Source organism: Zootoca vivipara, chromosome 3 (assembly GCF_965207765.1).
Source record: "Zootoca vivipara chromosome 3, rZooViv2.hap1.1, whole genome shotgun sequence".
NCBI lineage: Eukaryota > Metazoa > Chordata > Lepidosauria > Squamata > Lacertidae > Zootoca > Zootoca vivipara.
The window spans coordinates 66,359,698-66,385,324 of record NC_142586.1 but is presented as its reverse complement, the minus strand read 5'-3'; the positions used below and the strand labels follow the sequence as shown (position 1 = coordinate 66,385,324).

General features: G+C 39.7%; 1 protein-coding gene across 2 annotated transcripts in view; it reads right to left on the bottom strand.

The window, feature by feature from the left end:
- The window catches only part of SNX9 (sorting nexin 9), a 43,968-nt gene that overhangs the window by 9,492 nt on the left and 8,849 nt on the right, over positions 1-25,627 (bottom strand). The window contains exons 2-13 of one of the 2 annotated variants that reach the window (XM_035108651.3): positions 20,356-20,442; positions 18,943-19,017; positions 17,903-18,010; positions 11,007-11,090; positions 9,717-9,870; positions 9,137-9,290; positions 8,057-8,141; positions 7,249-7,374; positions 6,958-7,075; positions 4,499-4,629; positions 2,882-2,985; positions 1,111-1,214 (exon numbers count right to left, since the gene is read on the bottom strand). In XM_035108651.3, the coding sequence (XP_034964542.1) occupies positions 1,111-1,214; positions 2,882-2,985; positions 4,499-4,629; positions 6,958-7,075; positions 7,249-7,374; positions 8,057-8,141; positions 9,137-9,290; positions 9,717-9,870; positions 11,007-11,090; positions 17,903-18,010; positions 18,943-19,017; positions 20,356-20,442 (1,330 nt within the window). The remainder of the gene's footprint in view (positions 1-1,110; positions 1,215-2,881; positions 2,986-4,498; positions 4,630-6,957; positions 7,076-7,248; positions 7,375-8,056; positions 8,142-9,136; positions 9,291-9,716; positions 9,871-11,006; positions 11,091-17,902; positions 18,011-18,942; positions 19,018-20,355; positions 20,443-25,627) is intronic. The other variant, XM_035108652.3, reaches the window with a different exon arrangement.

The following is a 25,627-nucleotide window of genomic DNA, read 5'->3' as shown; positions in this document are numbered from 1 at the left end:
GCAAATAAGTGACTACAAAACACTACCTAAATAAACACCAGTATGGCAGGCAGCCAAATTTCTTTCTGATGGTCCCTGTATTCTCCACCACTCTCCTCACATTTATTTCACATCCACTTGCTTGATTACCAGCACTTGCACTGCCCTCTTGGTGCCATTAGTTCATTTACTTTGATCAGTGGGTCTACAAGTGCTTCTGCTGCTTGGCCCAAGCTCGCAGCGCCCCCTGTGACCTCAAGACCTAATGGGAAACTCATTTCTGAAGTCCAAGGTCTATGGGGCTACATTAACAGTGCAGTAGTGTATTTACTTACTCAAATGGCAGCTTGGTGCAGATCAGTTAAATAGTCTGAGCCTTTCACACAGAAAATGCTTTTCTAGAGAAATTGTGCTTTTTACAAAACATACAAAAAATGACTAATGAATCATGTATGCAAACTGTCACACTGCACATCCAAACCAGTAATATGAACAAGAGTTCATTTCCAATATCCACCTTTTGAATGATTTGGAAAACTGGCAAGAATCCAGCTATACCGAATTGGATGACTCTGCTTATTCTGCTGTGATCTTTTCTGGCAAGCTCGTTTATGCTTTCAAAACACCAAGATCTAAAACATTTCCTAGCTTTGAAAATTCATTTTGTTCGCCAAGTATTCTGTAAATAAAGTTGCCTACAGTAGATAAACACATACTCATTGCAAAATTATGTGAAGGGGAAAAAACATTCTGTAAGAGCTCTTTGAACCCAGAATACATACACACACACACACACACACACACACAACCATTCCAGATCTTGAGAACTTAATTCAAACATCTTAAAAAAACCAAGAAGCATGGTTAAAAAATAAGAATGCATAAGCTGTGGGGCAGCTTCCAAAAGGAACGTCTGTCAGAACCAGACCTTTCAAGTGTTTATGAGGCAAGCACAGTCACTTTTGTGGATTGCATATTTTATATGGAATTGATTCATTCATTTCATGAACATTGCACTAGTAGTTCTAGTTTTTTTGTCAAAGTAAGTCCTGTTACACATATATAAGCACATTAAAAAAATTAGTCAAAAAACGACAAATTTCATTGTGTTAAATATATTCCCACACTTACGTCCTGTACAGCGTTTCCAGTGTTCGTGGCCCACTGTCAACAACTCCTTAACTCCATCATCCATGGCTTTAGTGAACTTTCCAACTGCATCACATTTCTGTTCACTGTATAATAAAGAACTGAATTACATAGTGTTTTTCTCATTTTCTACTGTGAACATTTTTAAACTGGATTTTTTTCTTTTTGCATATTGACTAGGAGGCCACATGCCCTCAGTACAGTTTATATCCCTTTTGCAAAGTGAAAACTATTGGTACATTGTAGGCATACGGTGGCACTTTCCCTGAACTATGGAGAAAAAAACTGGGGGGGAAACAATCTAGGAAAATCATCAACATTTCCTTCCAGTAGCACCTTAGAGACGAACTAAGTTTGTTATTGGTATGAGCTTTCGGGCATGCACACTTCTTCAGATACACTTCTTTCAGTGTGCATGCACACGAAAGCTCATGGCAATAACAAACTTAGTTGGTCTCTAAGGTGCTACTGGAAGGAATTTTTTTATTTTGTTTCAACTACGGCAAACCAACACGGCTACCTACCTATAACTATAATCATCAACATTTAACACTGTAACAGAATGGCAACCCAAAAAACTAAGTTCAGCTATTTTCTCAACCACAGTCAGAATCTCAACATACAACAAGATAAAAACAATTTAAAGTGTTTTGGGTTTTGCAATGACTGAATTGATTGCAGAAATAATGGACACATCTATACATATATTTCCCTTTTAATTTACTAGAGGTATTTCATAAAATAGTTCACAAATACGCAAAAAATTTAGTGAGCCTTTCATTTCAGAACAAATAATGCCAAGTAATAGGGCAATAATAATATATAAAGTATCATATTTTAGTTACTGGTAATAAGCATCAATTCAAAGTAACAAAAGCAAGTAGTTTCTGATTTTGCTCCAGGGTGTGTGGGGTGTGTGCACAGAAAGGATATGATTGTTTACGGTGATACACAAGTATGTGTGCTATCTTCATCAGCCTCTCCCTTTTCTTGTGAGAATTCTGTTGACCTATTGGTTACACGCAACATCAGTAAACCAGGATCTGAAAGGGCTCTAGATGAGAGAATAAGCATTAAACCATGTTTAACATAAATGCCAACATAATGCTTAAACATGGATTAAGGCAAGCATGGGAAGAGTAGGGAGACTTCTATGTGAATGTAAGGGGATTGGTAGTGTGTAAGCCTGTAAAAACCCACATTCCAATCACTTAACCACAGGTTGCCAATATAGAACTCTTAATCCTGGTTAAGGTGTTGTTGTTTAGTCGTGTCCGACTCTTCGTGACCCCATGGACCAGAGCACGCCAGGCACTCCTGTCTTCCTGGTTAAGGTAGTGGAGACAATCTGTGCAACAAGTAGGGGCTGGAGCAGAGTACATGAGATTCCCTCAATCCATTCCTCTTCTCTTATCAACACATAAGCACAAAATAGCATTTCATACCGGTATGCACTAGCCCAAGGACATTTTTCTCAATGTGGTATTTATGAACAGAGATCAGTAATGATATATTTGGCACTAGTCCTTGCAGTTGTGCAGATTTCCAGTATTCAAACACAACACGGAAGCACTTCCAAACTAATTTGCTAGGATACAAGTTCACAATGCTGGCATACACTTCACTAAAACTGCTATCCGAGTTACTTATCCGTGCAAGATTAAATATGCTTTAAAAACAAGTGCACCTTTTTTTTAAAGCAGGAACAGCAATTTTGAAATAACACATGAAAATGAAGAATCCAACACCTTACATTTCTAACAAATCCAAGTCAGGTGCTTCTGGTTCCATAGTAGAAAAGACCATAACACCCACAACCTCATCTTTTTCTGCCTTCCTTTTACCGGTTTTCCATTCCTAGGAATAAGAACAAGTGTGGCAATGTGAGACAACCCACTCTTGCAGTGACATCTATCACATAGGGCCTGTGGCCTGCTCCCATATGCTTTTTGAGCAGGGCAGGGGCCTGCCATAGATCTTCAGGTTCCTCCCAGTCCTCAATTAAAAACTGGTGTGAAAAGCAATAATCAAGCATGGAAGAAGCCGTGATCCAGACAGCCATGTGACTTAATATCTATTATTCTTCAGCTTCTTTTTCAGAAAGCTCCTTTCTGCAAAAATATCTTTTTAATATTGGGGAAGTTTCACACTGAATTTTTAATGTAGCAATTTGAAAGCTGAGTGTAGCTCATTCATTGGTCACTTCAGCACTGGATTACTGCAATGTGCTCTATGTGGGGCTTCACTTCTGCTTGATCTGAAAGCTGCAGTTAGTGCAGAATGCCACAGCATGATCACTGAGAGGAGTGAGACTCTGCCAGCATAGAACACCTCTGCACAGAGATCTGCACTGGTTGCAAATTTACTGCCGGGCCAGGTTCAAGGTGTTCCTATTAATATATGAAACTTTAACAGCCTGAGGTCATATACTAGTGAGATTGCCTAACTTCATACATACCTACTCAACCACTTTGACCTGCAAAACTGGCACTGTTACAGATGCCACATAATTCTTGCTTCACATTTGTAAGAAATCAATCATTTAGTGTTGCAGTATCCACACTTTGGAATTCCCTGCCTATTGATATAAGGCAGGCCTCTTCCACTGTACGCTTTTCGACACCTGCTAAGAATATTTTTTGTTTAGGCAAGCCTATCCAGATGTGTAGAATGTTGACACGTGTTTTACTCTGGTTTTTAGCTTATTGTTTATTTTAACTTTTTATGCTTTAAAAACTTGTTCTTAACGTTTTTGGGGGTAATTTTATTGTTTTATGCTTTTTGTAAACCGCTTTGAGGTTTTATTACAATCAAGAGGTATAAAAATCCTCTGAAATAAATAAAACAAGAACAATCCAAATAACTGCAGCAATAGCTTAAGTCCTGACCATGCCCATAAAGGGGCTCTTTGCGTTTTAATTTGGCCTGGAAAAATATATTGCCCAAACTTACTCATACATTTTCCAGAAGGGAAGCCATGCTAATTTGTTGTTTTAGTCATACATATATAATATCGCTTAGCACTCACTATCCACCAGTACTTTAGACTTAAGCAAAGTTAGGTAACAACTTTACTTGAAAAATGTTAGTGTTCGTAAGTGAGGTGCTTCTACAAAAAGCCACATTGCTACCTGACTTTTAGAAAATGGTCTTCTAGAAATAAGTGTTCCGTTTTATCCCCTTTTAAACTATCCATCAAAAGGTGCATAGGCTTCATTCCCTTTCTCACAATCAAGCTGTATATAAATTTTATGAGATAAATAAATTTTAAACTAGGGACTACTTGCTACTGCTTTTGGAGATGTATATCTAATGACACTGTCTAGAAAGATTTCTCTCAAAGCAATTAAAAAACAATTGAATGTAATACCTTTTCATCACGGAAACTAAGGAACTGCTGAAAAACTTCACTTTCTGAAACAACTGGATGACGACACATCCTGGTCATCCATGCCTGTAGCCTCTCCATCCTCATTTTGATGAATTCTTCCTCGAAACGCCCTGCAGGCCAATTAGTGACAGCTACTGACATTCACACTTAATGCCATCTATCCTCCCCCCTCCAATAAGACAATCAATTTTTAGCTTCTTTACTTATTTGAAGCCTTTTAGCCTGCCCTTCACTAAAAATCCCAGAGCAGGGTACAATATAATCTAAAACAAGCAGCAAACATCCAAGTCACACGAAATTCAACAAGGGAGGAAAATAAAATTAGCTCAGTCAAATGGCTAGGGAAATAAATAGGATCTTCAAAAGGTGTCTATAACCCAACAGGGTTGGCACAAACTATATTTGGGGGTGGGATGCATTCCACAACCTAAGTGTGATGATCAAGACTGCCCTCTTATACATCACCACATATTGCATGCTAGGTAAATGTGAGACTGTTAAGAGGACATCGCTACCAGAGCTCAAGGACCCTATACAAAGCTGTATAGAGTTAATTCTTTGGTTTTGCATAAGCTGCAAGTTAGTCAGCTTATAGATTCTATGTGATGTTTCAATTTATTATAACACACACACTTGCCTGTGAAACTTAAGATGTACTTCAAATTAAAACAGAAGATCCCCATGGTTTAGGAACACTTAATCTCCCTTTGAATAATGGTGGTGAATTGTTAGGTTGCTTGTTTTACAAAGTGGTAAGTATGGAAGGTTAGGGAAAGAAAAGCTATGGTCAATGACAAAAATAGAATAGCAGTGGTAATGCAGTCCATTGCAACTTGTGTGCCATTTGCAAACCCAGCAGTTACTGACCTTTGGAAAGGTAAGAGTTCTATTTAAATCATCCACACCCAGCAGCATGCTCTAAATTCACTCTAACTTTCTCTTTAACTCACAGTGAGGCGGTGGGGTCCATGACAAGATGCTAGAAGCTAGTAACATTGTGCCCATGGGTACAATGGTGCCCTTGAAGTCTTCTCCTAGTGCTCATGAAGCCTGAAGGCTCCCCATCACCGCCTGTCCCCTAGTCATAAATTGAGGCGTGGTAACTTTTTCCTCCCTTTAAAAGTTCATAGAGCTAAAGGACAAATTTGGAAGAGCAACACTGTTTCCTACTTTCTCTTTCAGTTCTATGTGCTTTTCAAAGTTCAGATTAAATCTACTGGATCCAACTTTTACCTAGACATCAAGAGAAAATGAAGTGTTTCTGTGCATGCACTCTATTTTAATTGTTTTTATTGCTTTGGGCTGCAAAGCAATAGATAAATATGAGAAACACCACAATAAAATATAAGGCAGTGCCAAGTCTCTCATTTGTTTTGCATATGCTAATTGCCAACATTAACACTGCAAACATACTTTCAAAAAAAAAAAACCCCAGTGCAATTATCAAAGAATATAGCAAGATGCATACATTTTTTCTATATTACCATTTAACAAGGTTAGAGGGGAATAAACACTGATGGGAAAATAAAGTTTCTTTCAATCTCACAATACTCAAAATAATGGAGAAAAAATTATCTGAATCTTAATCATCAGTGATTCCCAATGTGCTGGTCTGCTATGGCTTTCTTTCAAGCTCATGTGTGCACTTCAGAAAAAACTGCTGGAATTCTAAGCTTGAAGCTCTAGCTAAGGAAAAAATAAATCACTTCCCTAGTTTTCCACTTCCTTGGCATGCATCGTAATACACACATCAATGCTCAATTTCCTTCTCACGCAACATACTGCTTGAATTTCCAGCATTACACAGAGCTATAGAGCAGGCTGCACATCAGATTATTTTTACTGGCTGACTTTAAGATATCTGTTTAAAAGATCACACTTCAGGGGTACAGAGAGTCAAATGGAAAGAAATGCCAATTAATCAGAACAGAAGTAGTAAGCTTAGTTTCCCCACTGCAAAAAGGCCTATGATATCCACAGCATAATCCTCAGACATTACATGCTGAATTACTTTAATCTTATATTTTATAAAAACTGGACCACATTCCAACACTCCTTTGGTTTCAGAATAGCCCAATCAAGCACATAATGAATGGAAAGACAAAGCCTAGAATCTATCAAGGCAGTATAAACAAAATATTAACACCTACTATTTTCAGGAAGTGTAGCATTAGGAGGCAGATTAAAGAAAGACTAGTGCAGGCTCTTAAATGAACCAGCAACAGCATACTCTGTTCTCAACCACTTTGCTGCTGCTCTTCATTTTTATTCCTCCACTGTTCTTATGAAATTTAAGGGGATAGTCAGTTTTAAGCTGAGAAGTCCTCATTTTCAGAGGGACCCTCTTGCATTAGTATCATCTTTCAGAAAATCAACATAGCTAATCAGAGAGCAACAAAACTTCCTATTTCAAGAACCATCAGTTTGGAGAAGGTTACCTGTCACTTGCTTGTCTGGAAGAGATGGAATTGGAATGGCTGATCCAAACTTAATCAAGAGACGTTCATATAACCAGTCAAAGTGCTTGTATCTGTGGTTGACAGCTCGATTAGTGTTCTGTAAGATTGACAGACAAAACACTCTTGCTTATGACTTCCAAAATATATTTACCATTATGTCTGTATAAGTCAGGGTTATTTAATTGTATGATGTAAATCATAGATAAATGATCAAAAGAATTGGGACATTTTGAAATGTCACCTAAACAAACTTCTCTGGTACGCACTTACTGTACATGTAAGCTGATATTCGATGTAGCTCTTCAGACCATACATTTTAGAACCTTTTTTTGGATCAGCCACAACACAGTCAAATGTAGAGGTAGGATAAACCCACATTGGCCCATAATCTCCAATCTACAGGACAACAAAAGTATTAATTAACTCCAAGCATGGTACACAAATCTAAAATATACAATTGCATTTGATGCACAATAAACCTACATGTGGAGCCAATGATGCATCCATTCCATTCCTGAAAGTAATTACTTCAATAAGCAATCCAGATGCTTAGCAGGCTGCATTATCAGGCATAATACAGAAACGGGCCACACAGAACTTTACACCTGGATGCCAGTTTGAAGCAGGTGTCCAAAGCACCTTTCACAAACAGCATTCTAGGATCTCTCAATGAGAGTATAGCATTTCAACTACTCAACACAAATAGCTGCTTAGGAAGAAAAATGCTCAAAAAATTATAGTGGTGTTATTGTGCTATAGGGTGATGAACAAAGACCAGAATCCTGGTCCCTGATCACTATTAAAAGGAAGCTGTGAATTACATGCTTAATTTCTGGAAGAATGCCCTTGAGGCTTCACAGTTCCCATGGAAGTATGCAATGTACTCAGCATGTTCAAGACCAGACTGGCTTTTCATTCAATAAATACATAAGTCCATACTGCTTTGGCTAAAAGTGAGAATGTATATATTTACATACTAATGCCTCATGCAGTTGCCAAAGATAGAAATGACTACAACACACACACACACACACACACACACACACACACACACACACACACACAATTTTAAACTTACAATTATAGGAATTTTCTCTTTGGGTTTTGCTAGCTGCTTTGACAAGAGATACTGTTCCACTCCAGGTTTTGCAAATCCAGTAAATCTGATCAGAGAAATGAAGTGATTGAATCCTTCTTTCATAGGCTCTTTGACAGATTCAGAAGAACTGCTTGCCATATTTTATAGACATTTCGTGTATCCAAGATGCTAAATGCGGCTGCTACTAAAACAATGATGCTGAAATGTTCTAGTTAGTTACAGACTGAGCAACAACTGCATTAGGAGTATATAAATATGCACCTACAATTAAGTCATTGCTGAGTGGCTGAATTCAGCCAATCAGAACAAACAGTGCAAAGGAACTGTTAGTACCAACTGCCACCATAACACCATATAAGAGGCCTCTTGAATTCTCCTCTGTCATTTGATAAACTGACAGTTACATTCTCCCGCAGTTCAGAATCCAGAAACATTTCAAGTGCATGAAAAGGCCCAGCCCACAGCAGGATTTTCATCTCCTCACTTCCCAATCAACCCCCACACTCCTGACTGTATTACTAACTTTCTTTTTTTTAAGTGACAGACAGACAGACAGACAGAATATCCAGAATGTATATATCATTACAGAGCTGGACAACTGGGCAGAAAGAGGCTGCTGGGCAAGGGAGTGCAAATGATTTACATCTCTGGCTGTAAGGGAGAACTATCCTGTTAAGACAAAGCACTTAACTGAAATGCACTTGCTACAGAAAATGTGAAAACTAACAAACTATAGGGTCAAATCATTCCAGCTGGTCAAAACCACCTAAGGGACACCAACATCTTGGTCCAACAAGTCCACACAAAAGAGATGATAAAGCTCAATTGAAGTGCATATTTTATTTGAGGAAATAAGTTTTGTTTGGGACTTATAAAAAGGCTTTTCTTTAGCTGAATACTGATTTTGTTACCCTTTTCCACTGAAACAAGTGCATTACTTGTAAACTTTACATGGAAAATGCACTTTGACTTGTGAACACAGTCAAATATTCCAGTTTAAATTCATCTTTTAATTTCTATTTCCCCCACGCCCACCCTATTCAGTGCTGCAGTTTTTACTTGTTCAGTGGTAGCTTCATAGCAGCTCCACGGCTATTGCCACGCTGAAGCCCTGCTGGGTCTGAAGGCTCTGCCTCTTTATATCCAAGATAGGGTGCAGGCGTTGATTTTGGGTCATCCCAGTCATCATCCCAGTCATCGTCATCAGCAGCCGCTAAAGAAGAGACAATACTAGTTGCATACATAATGTCCAAACCACACTTAATGCGAAGAAGAGTGCATCTTCTAATTAACTGGAACTGGCATCTTTCAATTCTACAGTATCCTAATGCAACATTCAGACAGCTGTCAATACTAACATTCAGGAGCATTCTGGCGATAAGGGTATATCGTAAGAAGTCCCAATCAACACACCCACACAAACATCTAATCAAAATGGCATTATTATTATTATTATTATTATTATTATTATTATTATTATTACACAACAATAATCTGCTGATGGTCTCTGAGTATGTTTACCATGTAGTTTTAGCAGAATTCTGAAATCAAGTATCATTATTTAATTTCTGAATTATGTTTATCTGGAGTCCTACCTGACCCCAATAATCAGCAATAGTTACGGAAACACTCAGCTGACCTGGACCTTGATAAGCCTGTGGATGACCAAATGCTGCTGCATCCCAGTTGTTTGAAGCACTGTTTTTCTGCCTATTTTCAGGTTTTGCTGCCCAGCCATCACCACCTGTTGTGTTGTCCCAACTTGACCAGGGGTCGTTTGCATTGCTGGTACCCTATGTTGAAAAAATGAATAAGGTGGAATATATATTTTTAGAAAAATAGCATAAAAAAGTAAAAATTTAGTCACAAAAGTTACCAATAAATTCCCTTTTAAAGTAAATAGGGAAAATTGTTGGAAGGCAAAAGCGTGTATTCCATTATTTCCCACACAGGTACACATATAGGGAGCTATTCAACTACAGTTTACTCAAAACACACCCACTGCAATTAATATGACTAAGTTAGTAAGCCCATCATTTTCAATGGGTCTACTGCCAAGTAAACAGTAGTTGCACTCCCTTATTTAATTTTACAAATGAAAGTCGAAAAGCAATTCTAAACAGTTAAAATATAAAAGGCACATATTTTATGCTTTTATATAACACTATGGCATAAAAAAACAGCAGTTCATTAGACGCCAGCAGTCTGATCCTAGTTGGAAGCAAGTGTTATTCTTTTCAATGGAGTTTAAAATCAGCAAAAACAGAACCCGTTAGTAGGCTAATAGTGGTTCTACCCAGATTTTGAACACAAACTCATGTTTGGGTAACAAAACAAGCCATTATAGCCACAAATATGTCCACTTTGATATACAAGCCCAAACATCATTTTATAATAATCATAATCATCTAAGATATACTGTTTCATTGCCATGGTTGTCAATTTGATTTGAGGGGCAACTCAAAAGTTTTGGTAATTATCTTTAACGCCCTAAGCAGCTCAAGTCCAGGATATCAAAGAGACTGCCTACTCCCATACCAACCTGCCTACTCTCTGGAGAAGCCCTTTTCTGTATTTCACGGGTTCTTTTTCAAAGTCTTATTTTGCTAACAGATGTAGCATCACTTACTATTAAGAGAAATATAAAAAAGTTTTGAAAATGATTTAGCCACTGCCTTAGGAGTTGAGAAGAAAGCCAGTCATTAGTTCTGTGTACCTTCACAAGAATACCAGCAGCTCACCAGTGACTAAACTTAGACATTTCTGTAAATTCTAGTTTATGCAGGTAGCGTGTAACATCTTCCAGCAGTGTTATTAAAATTCAGACTTGCATGTGAGATCTTTTTTATATAAAAAAGTGAGAAAGAGGTCAAGTTGTATGGGTATACTTTTTAAGGGTATACCCTTTTAGTAACTTTTTAAGAATTACCTTTCTTGTGGAAGGAGTTGAAGGTGGAGATGGAGTAAAAAATTCCATAATAGAAGTATGAGTGGCAGATGCCTGAGAATCCACCTTAAAAATAAGAAGCACTCAGTAAAGGGGGAAAGGCAGAAGTATGAAAGCCTGACATAGTTTTTACCTCTGCAGCATAGAAAAGATTACTGCAGGTAAAGTGAACTGCTGAAATGCAGGCATGCCACACAATAATCAGAAGCAGCATGCATGTAAATAAAAACTCTTCTCTAAAGACTGCAGGATTTTTCTCTCATAGCCTATTCATACTATACTGGGTGTTCAGATCCTAGATGTTACATCAAGCACAAAAGCAAACTTTAAAAAAACAACAAGTAAAACCATGCAACCATGAGACATAACTTCCAAAAGCCAAGCAATGTCTTCCACATCATGAAATAATCATACAACAAATGCTTCCTGATCTGCTTACAAATGAACTTCATCTACAGGGCCTTCATACCAAGTATCACAATACCATTCATGAACACCCAGTCTTAAAAGCATTTGTTGCCACTGTATTGGCATCAATGAATTTGTTCAGTGTTCTTATTCCTCAAATGGAAGCATTTTATATTTTGTTGTGTCTTTATGCATTAAGAAGCATGAAGAGAATCTAAAAACTATGAAACCAACATGTGTGGTTAACATATGAAGGAAGCCTTTGTTCACACGCATTTATAACAATCAAAATACATACTAGAGTATTTTCTTGAAAGTGTTACTGGAAAATATATAAATGATACAAGAATTACTGAGCCCAAGTCCTGGGCTTAGCTCGCAATGCTAAGTAATTTGCTGAGTAACATGCCTAGACTATGTCTTGCCTCATTAATTTTTACTGGTTTTCCTAAAACAAAGTATTTTATAAGACTTTGGAATTGACATAACTACAATTATGTAGCCACTGTATATTGTTCAACCATGTTTAATTTAGAAATGATAGTAGTGTATCCCAGTCAGATGGACAGGGCACAAATAATAAAATTGTTGTTGTTCTCCTTCGTGTCCAAAGCAAATCTCCTCTAAAGTAGTATCCTCCAAAGGAAGGGAATAATTTATATTCTGGGAGGAATTCAACAGCTCTCCTGAATGTCCCATTACTACAAGCATTTCTGCTTGCCAAGACAAAACAATTTCCCCTCATGAGCCGTTCTGGGGATTTCCTGATCCTCTAGATTGGATTGAGGAGAGCATGAATCCAAGTGCTGGCTTCTGCTAGCACAAAACTAGCATATGAGTGCTAAAAACAATTTAAACATAATGCATAAAGCCATCAACCAATACTAAAGTCAAATACTTAGACCTAGGGCAAATGTAATGCTTAATCATGCTTATTACCAAGTAGCATAGGAGCCAACTCCTAGGGGCCAAGGTCCCTTGTCCCCCTAAAATATTTGAGGGGATTCCCCCCCCCCAAGTTGACGGCCATTCAAATGGGGTGTGTGTGCCACATCTCATGATCAATAGGGCGGCGCAAAACAAACCAGTAACACCCAAGCCTCCCCAGACACATTTAAAAGGCTACAGAATGTTAACACTGGTCTTTCAGGGACTCCATTTTCTACATCCCTTTACAGCGAGAACTGTCCATATTTCTTACTCTTTGCTTCTGTCTCCTAAACCAATCACTGATCCATAGGAGGACCTCTTGTGTATGACTACTACCCTTATTCAAGACTCTTTGGTGAGGTACCTTGTCAAAAGCTTTTTGAAAATCCAAGTATCAGCTTTATCTATATGCCTGTAGATACTTTCAAAGAACTCCAATACATAGTGACACAGGACTTACCCTTGCAGAAGCCATGCTGCTTATGCTTCAGCAAGACTTGTTCTTTGATATATGTAGCAATTTTACCAGTTTTCCCAGAATAGACATTCAGCTAACTAATCTGTAATTTCCAGAATCCTCCCCTGGATTCCCTTTGTACAAAATGATATCACATTGACTTTTTTGTAGTCAACAGATATGTAGGTTGATCTTGGAAACAAGTTACATATTTTTGCTAGAAGATCAGCTATTTCCCATATGAGTTCTTTAAGGCCTCTCAGATGGATGCCACATACACACAGTGATTTGTAAGTTTTCCTTTTGTCAACAAGGCCTAGGACTTTGTCTCTTGCCTATTTGCCTCAGTTCCTCTGTCTCCCTTCCTCTGCTTTATATATTCTGCTCTGAAGATTGATTGATGAAATTAACCCATTCCTCCTTTTCCTCTTCTAGCACACCTTTGACTTCCTTATCATCCATAGGTCCAACCACCTCTCTAGCTGGTCTCCTACTCCAAATGTATTTAGCATTTTTTATTATTGTTGTTGGCATTTAGATTTTTAGCATTCTTGTTTAGCATACTAATTATTATGTGTTCTTGTGAGAGAAGGTAAACAATGCGCAGAGATTTAAGAGCATAATGGCTGCCCTATACCGACTGGCTTACAGACTTCATCTGAAGCTGCACCTTGTCAGCAACCTTTGATACTCTAGACCAGGGGTCAGCTAACTTGTTCAGCAGGGGGCCGGTCCACTGTCCCTCAGACCTTGTGGGGGGGCCGGACTATATATTTTTTTTTGGGGGGTGAACGAATTCCTATGCCCCACAAATAGCCCAGAGATGCATTTTAAATAAAAGCACACATTCTACTCAGGTAAAAACACACTGATTCCTGGACCGTTCACGGGCCAGATTTAGAAGGTAATTGGGCTGGATCCGGCCCCTGGGCCTTAGTTTGCCTACCCATGCTCTAGACCGTTTGATACTTCTGGATCTCCTAAGATTGCTTACTTGTGGAGTTTCTTCGCTTTGGCCAGCTCCCACTTCTCTCAAGGAAGAGGGTTCACAGACTAACTCATTCTGGTTCACTGCTTAGATTCCATTGTCAGCCTGGGTTTGGGGATCCCAATAGCTCTGAGAATGCAGTACAATTTTAGTCTCAAAAGGAAAACTAGATGAGTTGTTGCTTTTTCGTGTATCAGGAATTTTGTGAGCAGCCGCAGTAGTCCAAGGAAAAGATTTGCTTGTTTTCTTGCTTCAAAATTATATTACAACAAGAACAAAAATACAATGTTCGGAATCCAAAAAGCTATGTAATTTTAATTTTAAACTAGGTTCAATAACTTTAATGTACCCACGGGGGCTAATTTATGTGTCTTGAATAGCAATCATACATGCCATATCCTTTTTGAAACTGAGGGTAGTTTGTGATAGGGTGTGAGAATCTACAGTTTAGAGAAAGAGCCAATAACTTCACCAGGCACACATTATAAAACTCTTCAGATCCCTGGCAGTGTCCAAAGGTACTCATTGCCTTTGAGTCTAATAAAAGTACCTCCTCTTCACCATCTCTGTAAAATTCTTTGGCATACAATGTATTTTGCTATTTGTCTCCCAGTCAACCTAACTTCCTTTCTAGCAGGGAGTAACGAAGCAACCTTGTGGCTGGGTCCAAAGTCCAAATTCAGTCCTCTACCTATACGAATACACTGGCTGTTATTTACATTTCGCCTGCCATTCTGCTAGGTCAACTTGTTTAAAATTTTTATTTTATAAAGGCTGTCATGTGATTGATTGCTTTGTATTACTATACTGAAGTATTACCGGTACTCGCTATAGTTTCCAGCAGTGCTTTTTTCTGGGGGTACGCATATCCCTAAACATTTTGTGAATCTAAGTTTGGCCTCATTGAGAGGCAGTATTTCAATAGGAGTAGGAAAATGAGAATACCCCAAAACATTTTTTTTAATAGAAAAAACCACTGGTTTTCAGTCTTCACCATTTCAAATAGCTAAACAAACAGGCTTATCAATTTACACTGCAATGCTGTGCAAACAAGTTTGCTTTCCTGAACAACAGCAGTGTTCATAGTTTGTTAAAAATCATTGCCCTGAAATTCAAAAACTTCTTTTAGAATTTTAGTACATTTAAATTTTTCTGTTATTAATGAATGAACTACCCTGCCACCAACTCAAAAGCTTGTTGTCGCGTTACAAGACCTTTGACCACCACTACCTGCCTCTGACCTATGGACTACTACAAAGGTTTAGGCATGTTGAAAGATATCCCTATCCAGATCCAAGTCTCTATTACAATACAGTTTCGGCAGTTGTCACAGTTGTCATGAGGCCTTTCATAATAACTGGCTGGCTAGTATCAGACCTGCAAAGGAGTCTACTGCTATAGGTTGAGCTTTTTGAGCCTCATGGTCTCTGGTTCCCACTAACTGAGCTTCTCAGGCCCTAACGAGGGGCAAGAAGATGGACAAGCACAGCAAAAGCTGAGGGAAGCAGAAGTTGGGAGACTCAAAAAGCAGCACAGTAGAGACTTAAGAACTCACAGTTGGGATGAGCAAGAATGAAGGGTCCAGAGGAACCAGAGTATGCAGGCAGACATATTAGGGGCTTTGGGATGCAGAAACAGCTAAAACATATTGTGCCACAGACTTGAGCAGTTCCTTCAAAATCTAACAAAGAACAAGGGGTGGGGGGAGAGGAAAAAGCAAGAAAAGAAGCCATTAGCAAAGAAGAAAACTGAAATGAGAAATGAAGTGAGAAATGAGAGACTTATGTCCAAGAGCTGGAGAGGCAGGGAATTGCATATGTATTTGAAATAACCAACCAAAACTATTAACTTGGCTGATATGGAACACTGAAACATTTCAAAGCACCTTTATGCATTTGAGCTTACATGGTCATAGTACACTCAGGTGTGGTGCACCAGACCTCTCCATCTGGCACTTTGAACTCTCTCCAGTGTACTATGACACACCTCACTGGCTCTGCTTTTTGTGTGGCTGCAACGTGTCCCTGAGCTCTGATAGTGCCCCGAAGTCTGGATGGAGGCTAGCGAGAGGTGTGTGAATGTGTATAGGGTAAAGGGTAAAGGGACCCCTGACTGTTAAGTCCAGTCGCGAACCACTCTGGGATTGCGGCGCTCATCTTGCTTTACTGGCTGAGGGAGCTGGTGTACAGCTTCCAGGTCATGTGGCCAGCATGACTAAGCCGCTTCTGGCGAACCAGAGCAGCGCATGGAAACGCTGTTTACCTTCCCACCGGAGCAGTACCTATTTATCTACTTGCACTTTGACGTGCTAGGGTGGCAGGAGCTGGGACCAAGCAACGGGAGCTCACCCCGTCTGTGGTTTAGACCACAGCGCCACCCGCATCTCATTGTGTGAATGTTTATAGAAACTAGTAAATGTACATTCATAGCTCCACCTACTTCGGCCGTTTGCCCTGCCCACACCGACATTTAGCCCTTTGAAGGTTGCCCAGAAGTAAATTCAGTCCTCAAACTGAAAAAGGTTCTCCCAACATGTGCATGTAAACCAAATGAGCTAGCCGCACCTTAATTGATACCTGCCTCCTTGATGTCCACATTTTCAGCAATTACATCTACGTAGGAAGAGGGGCCTATATGTCAGCAGCTATTTATACATATTGCTCTTTCCAGATATTTATAAATTTGGAATGGGCCTCCTGTGGTGGTTGGTGGCGTGGCTAGTCAGTGGAGCTCCATTTCAGCCTCACACATACATGGGATGTATAGGCTCTAATTAGAGAAGGGGATTTGGTGTTTAGGAGAACCTAATGGGTAACATGGAATATTCAGAATTTCAGGCAGTCTTTTCTAAGGACAGCGACAATGGATCTAGCAACAAATGGAGCTACTTGACCAAGATATGCAGGCTGAATGAAAAGAGGTTAGGTGCCTGGAGACAGGGAAGAAACAGGAAGAGAGCAAACTCAGCAATTGGCTGATACAATACAATAGAAAGGAAGAACAAGTGGAGGAGACAGAGAACTGAGCAACAGAAAGGCCAATAAGGAAATGGATTTCAGAAATAACTCACACAGGAACTAACAGGTCAAGAGACTGTATTTTGTTTCCTCTTTCCTGCCAACATGGGCAGTCAAGGATGCTGGCTGGTTGATGTGGTAAGAACACACAGGATCCAAGCAGGGAGAAGAGAGAACCTGGGATCAATCTTCATACAGGGGTGCTTAAGATCTGGTGCAAGATGTTCAACTGCTAACAGCTGACAAAGAGCTATCAAATTCAATGCATATTTATGTGAACAGTTGGATGACTCAGTGGTTATAAACAGTTGTTAAGACTAGTTCTGATAAAATGTATACCACACATACTAGGAAAGGTAAAGACAAGCCCAAGAGGATACCAGCATGGTTAACGAGCAGAGTAAAGGAAGCTATACAGATTCATAGAACTGTAGTGTTGGAAAGTACCATGAAGATCATCTAGTCCAACCCCCTGCAATGCCAGAATCTTTCACCCAACATGGGGCTCAAACCCACAACCCTAAGATTACAAGTCTCATTCTTTACTGACTGAGCTATCCCTCATGGAGAAGAGGGAAGTATTATTTTAAAGAAGGAAAAACAAGAACAAAAAAGGAACAAAAGCTGTGGCAAAATTAATACATGTGAACAATAAAGAATTGCTCACCACAAAGAGAGATGAGATACATTAATGGAGAATAGGTTTATCAACCACCACGATAACTAACTGGAATCTCTATGCCCAGAGAATGCCAGTAACTGGAGTGCAAATAAAAAAAGGAGAACCTTTGGCTGTTTATGGCTTCCTAAAAGAAATCTGGTTGGTCATAGAAAAGCGATTCTAGATTAGACAGAGCTTTGGTCTGACCCAGCAGAGATCCAATGTAATGTCAATAAATGAGGGGTTAATTTTCAAAGGATTAAATAACACCTGAGGTTGTCTTTTCCATGCAGGTTAGAGTAACTCACAACAAGAGACTTCAACAAGCTTCTTTGGGTTCAATACAGTCTGGCATGCTTCTAGTGCTCAAGAAAAACATGCTCTAAATAAAGGGTTTTTTAAAGAAACAATACCTACCTGGCTATTGGTTTTTGCTGCTTGCAAATTAGTCTGTGCAGTAGAGAGCCCATCCAAAAAGGCTTGGTCAGCTACTGAAATTCCATCTTTGGTACCTTCAGGTAGCATCTGAAAAACAGAATGCCGCTGAAAATACATTTCTAAAATAAAATGTCAACTTTTTATTAAAGAATAAGCTCAGGTTTAGATATCGAGTATGATATCCAGCTAAGTCATACACTGAACACACTCAGTGATATCAATGGACTTATGTTCTCTGTGAGATTCATTCAGGTGACATAGTGTGTTTATGGCTAGAGACAGGAGACAGCACATCCACCACCCTAAACACTCATATTGATTTTAATTGTATTTTTATTGCTTCTTTTATTTCTTATATTGTAGTCTATTATACTATAATGCGGAATTCAAACCATAATACAATAAAATCCAATATGTAAGAAATTAAAGCAGCAATAAAAATACAATTTAAAATAATACAGCATCTAACCCAGCACATTGTGACTGCTACAAGAGGCAGAAAAATCATTAAATGATTCACCAAGATGCTCAGCAATTTTCAAATGGTCCCTGTGAAAAACGTTTGGGAACCACTGCCTTGCTGTATCACTCTATGTGCATGCATTGAACATATAAGACAGGAACAAGCCCTGTTTCATTCCATCTTCCATTTAAGTAAGAACAAGCTGCTCCTTGTAAGTGAGAACAACCCTAATTCAATGGAACTTGCTCTCAGGTAAGCGGAGTTTGGATTGCAGCCCCAAGCAGACTGTGATTTGGTTTTTAGTGTACTAAATGTTTTAGTGTACTATATGTACAAACACAGAAACAATGGTGTGGTGCTGTATCTCAATTATTGACTTACAAGAGTGTATGTTTCCAGTTTTTAAAAATGGTTATCTATAGAATATGTAGTAATTTCATTTTATCTCACTGATGAGTATCATTTTGTAACTTAATAAAAAAATTCCTTCCAGTAGCACCTTAGAGACCAACTAAGTTTGTCATTGGCATGCACACTTCTTCAGATAAGAACTTACTTCAACATAATCTGTGGGAACAAGTCCTCGTTCTCCTTTGCTGTTTTTGCCTTCCAGCCAGCCTCCACCTACATCCTACAACAAATAAAAACAAAGGTGTTAAGTAGTTGAAATGCATTCCAAATGTCTTTTTAGCATATTCATATGTTTCTTAGTATCACATTTTTTTCCAATCTTCCTCCAAAGCACAATGGGGTCTCCCAATTAATAGAGCAATCTAACCCCCTGATACAATGTGCTGGAAAGTTTTTAATGCAGCACAAGTATCCCTCCACTCAGAAGCTACTGCCACTGGTGTCTCCAAAAGTTGCAGTTGATGACCTCTCCACCCCCCAAAAAAACTCAGCATTTCAGCAGTGGAGCTGTGATGGCACAGGATTTGCTGGATACTAAGGGACTCTGCTGCTGATCCAGGCTTCTTCAGTGTGGCAGCTGAGGAGCCCACACAGCAAAAGGGCATTGTTTCCTGCACCCCCACCTTCTGTCCTGGCTGGCATGAAATGTGGGACTGTTGATGCAGCACACCATCAAGTCCCACCACTGCCAGTCAGAGGCTAGCATTGCAGTCTTATTATCACAGCCACCATAGGAGCTAGGTCAGGTTGAGAGACAGTGAAGGCTAAGCAGTCAATTTCATAGCCGGATGAAAATCGGAATTTGAGTCCAACATACTACATCATATTGGCTCTATGAAAACCTGACGCAGCTGCATACAGCTGCAGTCCTACACATGTTCATTTTGGAGTAAACCCCACAAGTCAGAGTTCAGGCTTGATCAGTTCAAGTTGGATCTATTCAACTTGCCAGCAATTTTAGCTGGCAGATTTGATGGAAGCAGATATACCTATTGAGCTATTAATTTTTCCATCGTTTTGTTAAAAATTAATTATGAATTTTGTCACTAAGAATGCAAACAAAACACAATCCTAAGCGTGCTTAAGCAGAAGCAAGTCCCAAATTCAATGGGACTTCCTTCCAAGTAAGGCTACATTTAAGTTATAGCTCCAATATCATTATATCATATGTGGAAGACAATCTTACTCGGCTACGAGTGATTGCCAAAGAAGAAGATAAATCATATGTAAGTTTGCCCAAGATATATTTGCAACTTTGAGGCACAGTTCAAAGAACTATTTCTAACTAATAAGTCTATAGAATTCCAGCCACCCCCCTTAGAAAAATGCATAACAGTGACCAACTCTTTGTATGGCTTCCTTTTAAGTAAGTAAGTAAGTAATGTTTCTATTAACTTGGAGGGTAATGGCAAATATACTAAGACACAAGGGAAATGTGCAAGTTGTGTATCTGTAGGTTTCAGGTTCAATAATATGGTAAATACTTGTTTTTTCTACACCAAAATTCCAGGAAGTAGGTTTATGTATGGTACTTTGATTTCCACTGACTGCATCTTACCGGATTGGTAACTGTGATGATTTCTCCTTCATTAACTGTCAGCTCATTGTTTCCAGGTTCAGCAGCAAAGTCATACATAACCCGAGCCTGTAGATGTGCAAAAACTGTATCAGTGACACCACTTCTGTGTTTAGTTAAAGGTTCATAGCAAACATTTGTAGGAACCAAGAGTTCAAAAGAAATGACGTAACAGCAGAGAGGAATTGGTGACACATCACTTGTTACGGTTAGCACTTCGAAAAACTTGGAACTCCGAAAATTTATGTAAAACCTGCTGTCAGTAAAAATCTAAATTGTAGACACAATCAGGTCTCAAGTACCAAACCTGATTATTGCTTAATTTTCTGAGGAAATTTAGGAATCTCTCCACCAACCTCAAGTCTACACTGTCCACCCAACTTTTTAAAGCAGCTTCACAAGGACCAGAACAGAAATTTGAATACCACATTCAACCTAATTAGTAGCCCACAGCACTCTTATATATCAAAAAGCCCTCACTTAAGTCTGAGGATTGATCGCATCCACACACAAAAAGACCTCTAATAATTTGTACTTAATGGATGCATGACAGCTCTATCATAAATTGTTCTCAATCCCCAAGGATGAGCCAGTGTGGTGTAGTGGTTAAGAGCAGTAGACTTGTAATCTGGGGAACCGGGTTCGCATCTCCGCTCCTCCACATGCAGCTGCTGGGTGACCTTGGGCTAGTCACACTTCTCTGAAGTCTCTCAGCCCCACCCACCTCACAGGGTGTCTGTTGTGGGGGAGGAGGGGAAAGGAGATTGTTAGCCGCTTTGAGACTCCTTCGGGTAGTGATAAAGCGGGATATCAAATCCAAACTCTTCTTCTTCTTCAACGTGGGGCAGAAATAAGGCCCCTTATCCACATGATGTGTAGCTAGCTGCCCAGTTGTAAACCTTTATGGGGTGAAGTTTTGGTAATTACAAAGGCCTGGTTAAAAAGGAAAGTTTTCGCTTGGTGCTTGAAGATATAATTTATATTATATATACCGTAATTATATAATATTTCAAATATGCAATTTTTGTTGTTAATGAATTACATCTCTGATATTTGGAATGTAATGTCATGCATGGTGCTTCAAGCACCATCAGGATAAGTTGTCACCTTCTATACAGCAATGGATTAACTATTTGATCCCCTGTCATATCGTTATTTAAACTAGCAATATGTCGGTATGAAAAGTTAGCATGTCAATTTCTACTTTTAGTTTTTGTATGAATATTTATTTGTATTGTTAAAAAAAAAATTGTTGAGATCAGGAATCAACAAAATCTACAACTCTCCGCTCATTTATGTACCATGTGTCAACAGGAGTCAACAAGGTCTCTTCTCTCCCTTATGGAACTAATTACTTCACACAAACAAAGAACTCCGGGGCTTTGTATTTTATTATAAAAAATACTTATATCCTGCCCCACAGAGCATACAATCTAAGATTAGACACAGAAAAAACAACAAAGGAAGGGGAGGGAAAGGGAGGTGGAAGCAAATGGGAATGCAATCTGCAGTTGTTTCAATTACATGTGCTTAGGCTTAATTACAGGTTTGGTTTCAATCAAAATTGGTCCCCAATGTGGCTTACAAGAATCATGCATTCTGTGTTGCTCCTGCTCAGTTAAAAACACAAGAATAAGTTGGTTTTAAAAAAATTAAATTAAAGCCACTTACTGAATCTTCATAAGATATACAATCGGTTTTCTGGCTTTGTCAAATGCAACAATGCTCATTAGGGCCTGGCAGCACCCAAAGAAGTTGCTGTGAATCAGCAGCTGAAAATTAGATCTTATTCTGGCCATCTTATACCCATCCTCCATCTGCTGGACTCCACAGCATCTGGTCCTGATAAGGGTATACTTCTTAGAAATGAGCCCCAACAATACGTTCAGTTGTGGCATACACTATTTAATAGACGGCTGTGCTATTCATGGTCATTTACATGCTTTAGTCAGGGATGGGGAACTTGATCCAACTGGCAGGTTTCCCCCAACCCTGTAGGCCAACTTTGATTGGTAGGCACTTATTTATCAATCAGCTGAATCATTTTTATGTCCGATGACAACTTAAAAGGGGCTCCCTGAGCAGCTTTGAAGGCTACCTGCAGCACCAATCAGGTTCAAGCTCCATGGTGGGCAAAACATTCCTGCATTGCAGAGGGTTGGACTGGACTAGATGACCTTCGTGCTCACTTCCAATTCTACAATTCTATGATTCTATTAAAAGTACGAGTCCAAATTAACTACATCTTTTATAATGTAGCATGGGAAAGATAAATTCTGCCTAATTTTTATGTAGACCATATATATTGTCCACATTTATTGCCAGGATGATTATGTGAACCTTGTGCAAGACACAGATGTTATTTAAACAATTATGAATATACAAACATATTGTAGTAAGGAATTCATTCTTAGCACATAAAACTGGTTGGATTACTGTCAGGAAACCTGCCTGGGTGCTTCAGGAACAAATTGTTTCCCAGAGTGGCATCCCTATTACTAGCACTGTTGAGTGGAAATAAACTCTTCAGCAAAATGTAATTGCAACATGTTCCAAGTCTTTGCCAGACACAAAAACATTCCCAGAATGTTATTTTTCCACGTGGTTTCTAAAATCTCACTGATGCAGAATACATGCCTGTTGAAAATATACTTTAATGCTATTTTAACCACTATTTTAAAAATGGATTGTATATCTAGAACAGGCATCCCCAAACTGCGGCCCTCCAGATGTTTTGGCCTACAACTCCCATGATCCCTAGCTAACAGGACCAGTGGTCGGGGAAGGTGGGAATTGTAGTCCAAAACATCTGGAGGGCCAAAGTTTGGGGATGCCTGATCTAGAATATTATAATTCAATTGTCTTATGTGCATTCTTTGTAAACCACCCTGAAAACATGGTAGAACAGAGGTTCCCAATTAGCTAATTACTGAGGACCCATATTTTTCAAAAGCCAAGTCATGGACCCCCTACTTTTGAAAAATTTGATAACTCTATAAGTTACCTGAGCAAAGCATCAGTATCAGTACAATACAGATACATCACCCAGGGCAGACCGCAATGGTGGCTTGACTCAGCAGTATATCACAAGTGAAACAACCACTGCTCTTGGCTCCCTCCAGCTGGCACTGGAGGCAAAGGAACTCAGGAGTGGCGGTGGTTTCACCAGTGATATACTGCTGAGTGAAGCCACCATCTCACTCTGCCCTCCTACCAGCTGCATTGGTGAGACGCTGATACAGCTTGTTCCTCCATACACTTTTAAAAAACTGCTTGGCTGAGGAGCGCACAGCTGCCCTTGCCTCAGCCAACCAGTTTTATGGAGCCCCCGCCCTGCACAAGTGGTTGCCACTCCCCTTAGTAAAGCAGTTAATGGATCCCCCAGCCTGCTGCTGACTCGTGTGAGCAGGCGGCAGGGTGGGCGCTCTGTTAAAGTGCTCCCACCCCCAGCTTCTCCTGTTCACGTGCATTCTTTAAATAACTCTCTCCCCCTGCCCCAGATGTGTGCAACATTCTCTGTATGACTCTCTAATGCAGGGGTCCTCAAACCTTTTCAGCCAGGGGCCAGTTCACTGTCCCTCAGACCACGTGGGGGGGCCGGACTATATTTTGAAAAAAAATATGAACAAATTCCTATGCACACTGCACATATTGTATTTGAAGTGCACAAAAAACAGGGGGAAAATAAAATATTTAAAAGGAAGAACGATTTTAATCAACATAAAACTTTTAAGTATTTCAATGGGAAGTTTGGGCCTGTTTTTGGCTAATGAGATACAGTAGTTGATATCTGATTTATGAATTATTACTGGTACATTGTCAGATGCTAAACTCACTAGCATCAATTTTGGTATACCTGCAGAAATGTAGCCTGCACATGACTGTCTTCCTATGTTGGAACTCAGTGAGTGTTTCTTTTACCATGACACTGCATTTTCTGATGGTGCATCAAATTGATTCTGTCACACAGGTAAATGTTTTGTTAAATTTACACAAACTGATGTTCTAAATATGAGGTGTCATGACAAATTCGGAGCTCAGCATGTGGCCAAAGAATGTGTGAGACCAAACTGTTAGCAATTTCACTCCTCTGATGCTGCATTTTGTGATTGGTATAATTCTCATGCTTGTTTGAGAAGCCTGTGGGAATGGAAGACAGCCTTATCTCTCTTCTGCTGTATGTAATGTACTTTTGCTTTTACTTCGTTGTTTGTCCGTTCTCTCGGAGCTGAAGAGAACAGTCGCCATTATGCCTTTGCCTGTACATAGTGTGTAAATAAATAGTAGATTAGACTATTCTATTCACACTTCTTGCTGTGTTAAGCTAGAAGATTAGTGTGCACAGATCAAGCTAGTTTATGTCGCTGAGCGCACTAGAGAATGTGGGAGATGCCTTTTCCAGGGTTGCACATACTGGAGGACCCTTGGAGTTTCAGGGGACTGCAGGCACCCCTGGGCGTTTTCCAACACAAACTGCATGCCTAGTTTGCAAACCAGCTCACATTGATCTTCTCACTATTCAATACACCTTTTCGCATTTTGGGCATCGTGGAAAACTTGAGTAACTTACTGCGGGTTCCCCTGAGGGCAGCCAGAGGAGCAGAGAAGCAAGGGAGCAGAGCAAGGAGGAGGAGGATTGAAGGCTGCCTCTCCGGTTCCCCAGTTGGATTTGTTTCTTTGCAGGGATCTGCAGCTGCAATATGGCTCTGGAAGAGGCAGCAGCTGCAGCTCAGCTTTGCGATGCATGGCAGGCGGTGTGGAGGTCAGAAGGACAGGAGTTTGCCTGCTTGCCACGGCTTTTCATTGGCCAATCAGTCCCTGTACCATGCTCAAGTAAACTCAGATGCGGCTTTTCATTGGTTGAGCCGCTGCGTGTCGGCAGCGGCTCAACAAATGAAAGGCCGCTTCGGAGTCTACCTCAGCGTGGTGCAGGGACTGACGAATTGGTCCCTGCTCCGCTGAAAAGCCATGTCGGGGATGCTTGCTGCCCCGTACTGCGCTAAGGAAAACCGGACTCTCGGCGGGTTTTCAAATAGCCATGCGAGCCGTATTCGCGACCCGATCAGGCTGCATCCAGCCCATGGGCCGTAGATTGAAGACACCTGCTCTAATGAGTCAATAAAATGAGCACTGTTCCAAGACGTTTTGCTCCTACATTGTTTTCTTAAATTCTAAATTATCTTGGAAGAATATTTTTTTAAAAAAAACTGCTGAGCTTTACCAAGCCTTTAAAAAATGGAAGGAAGAAATCTGT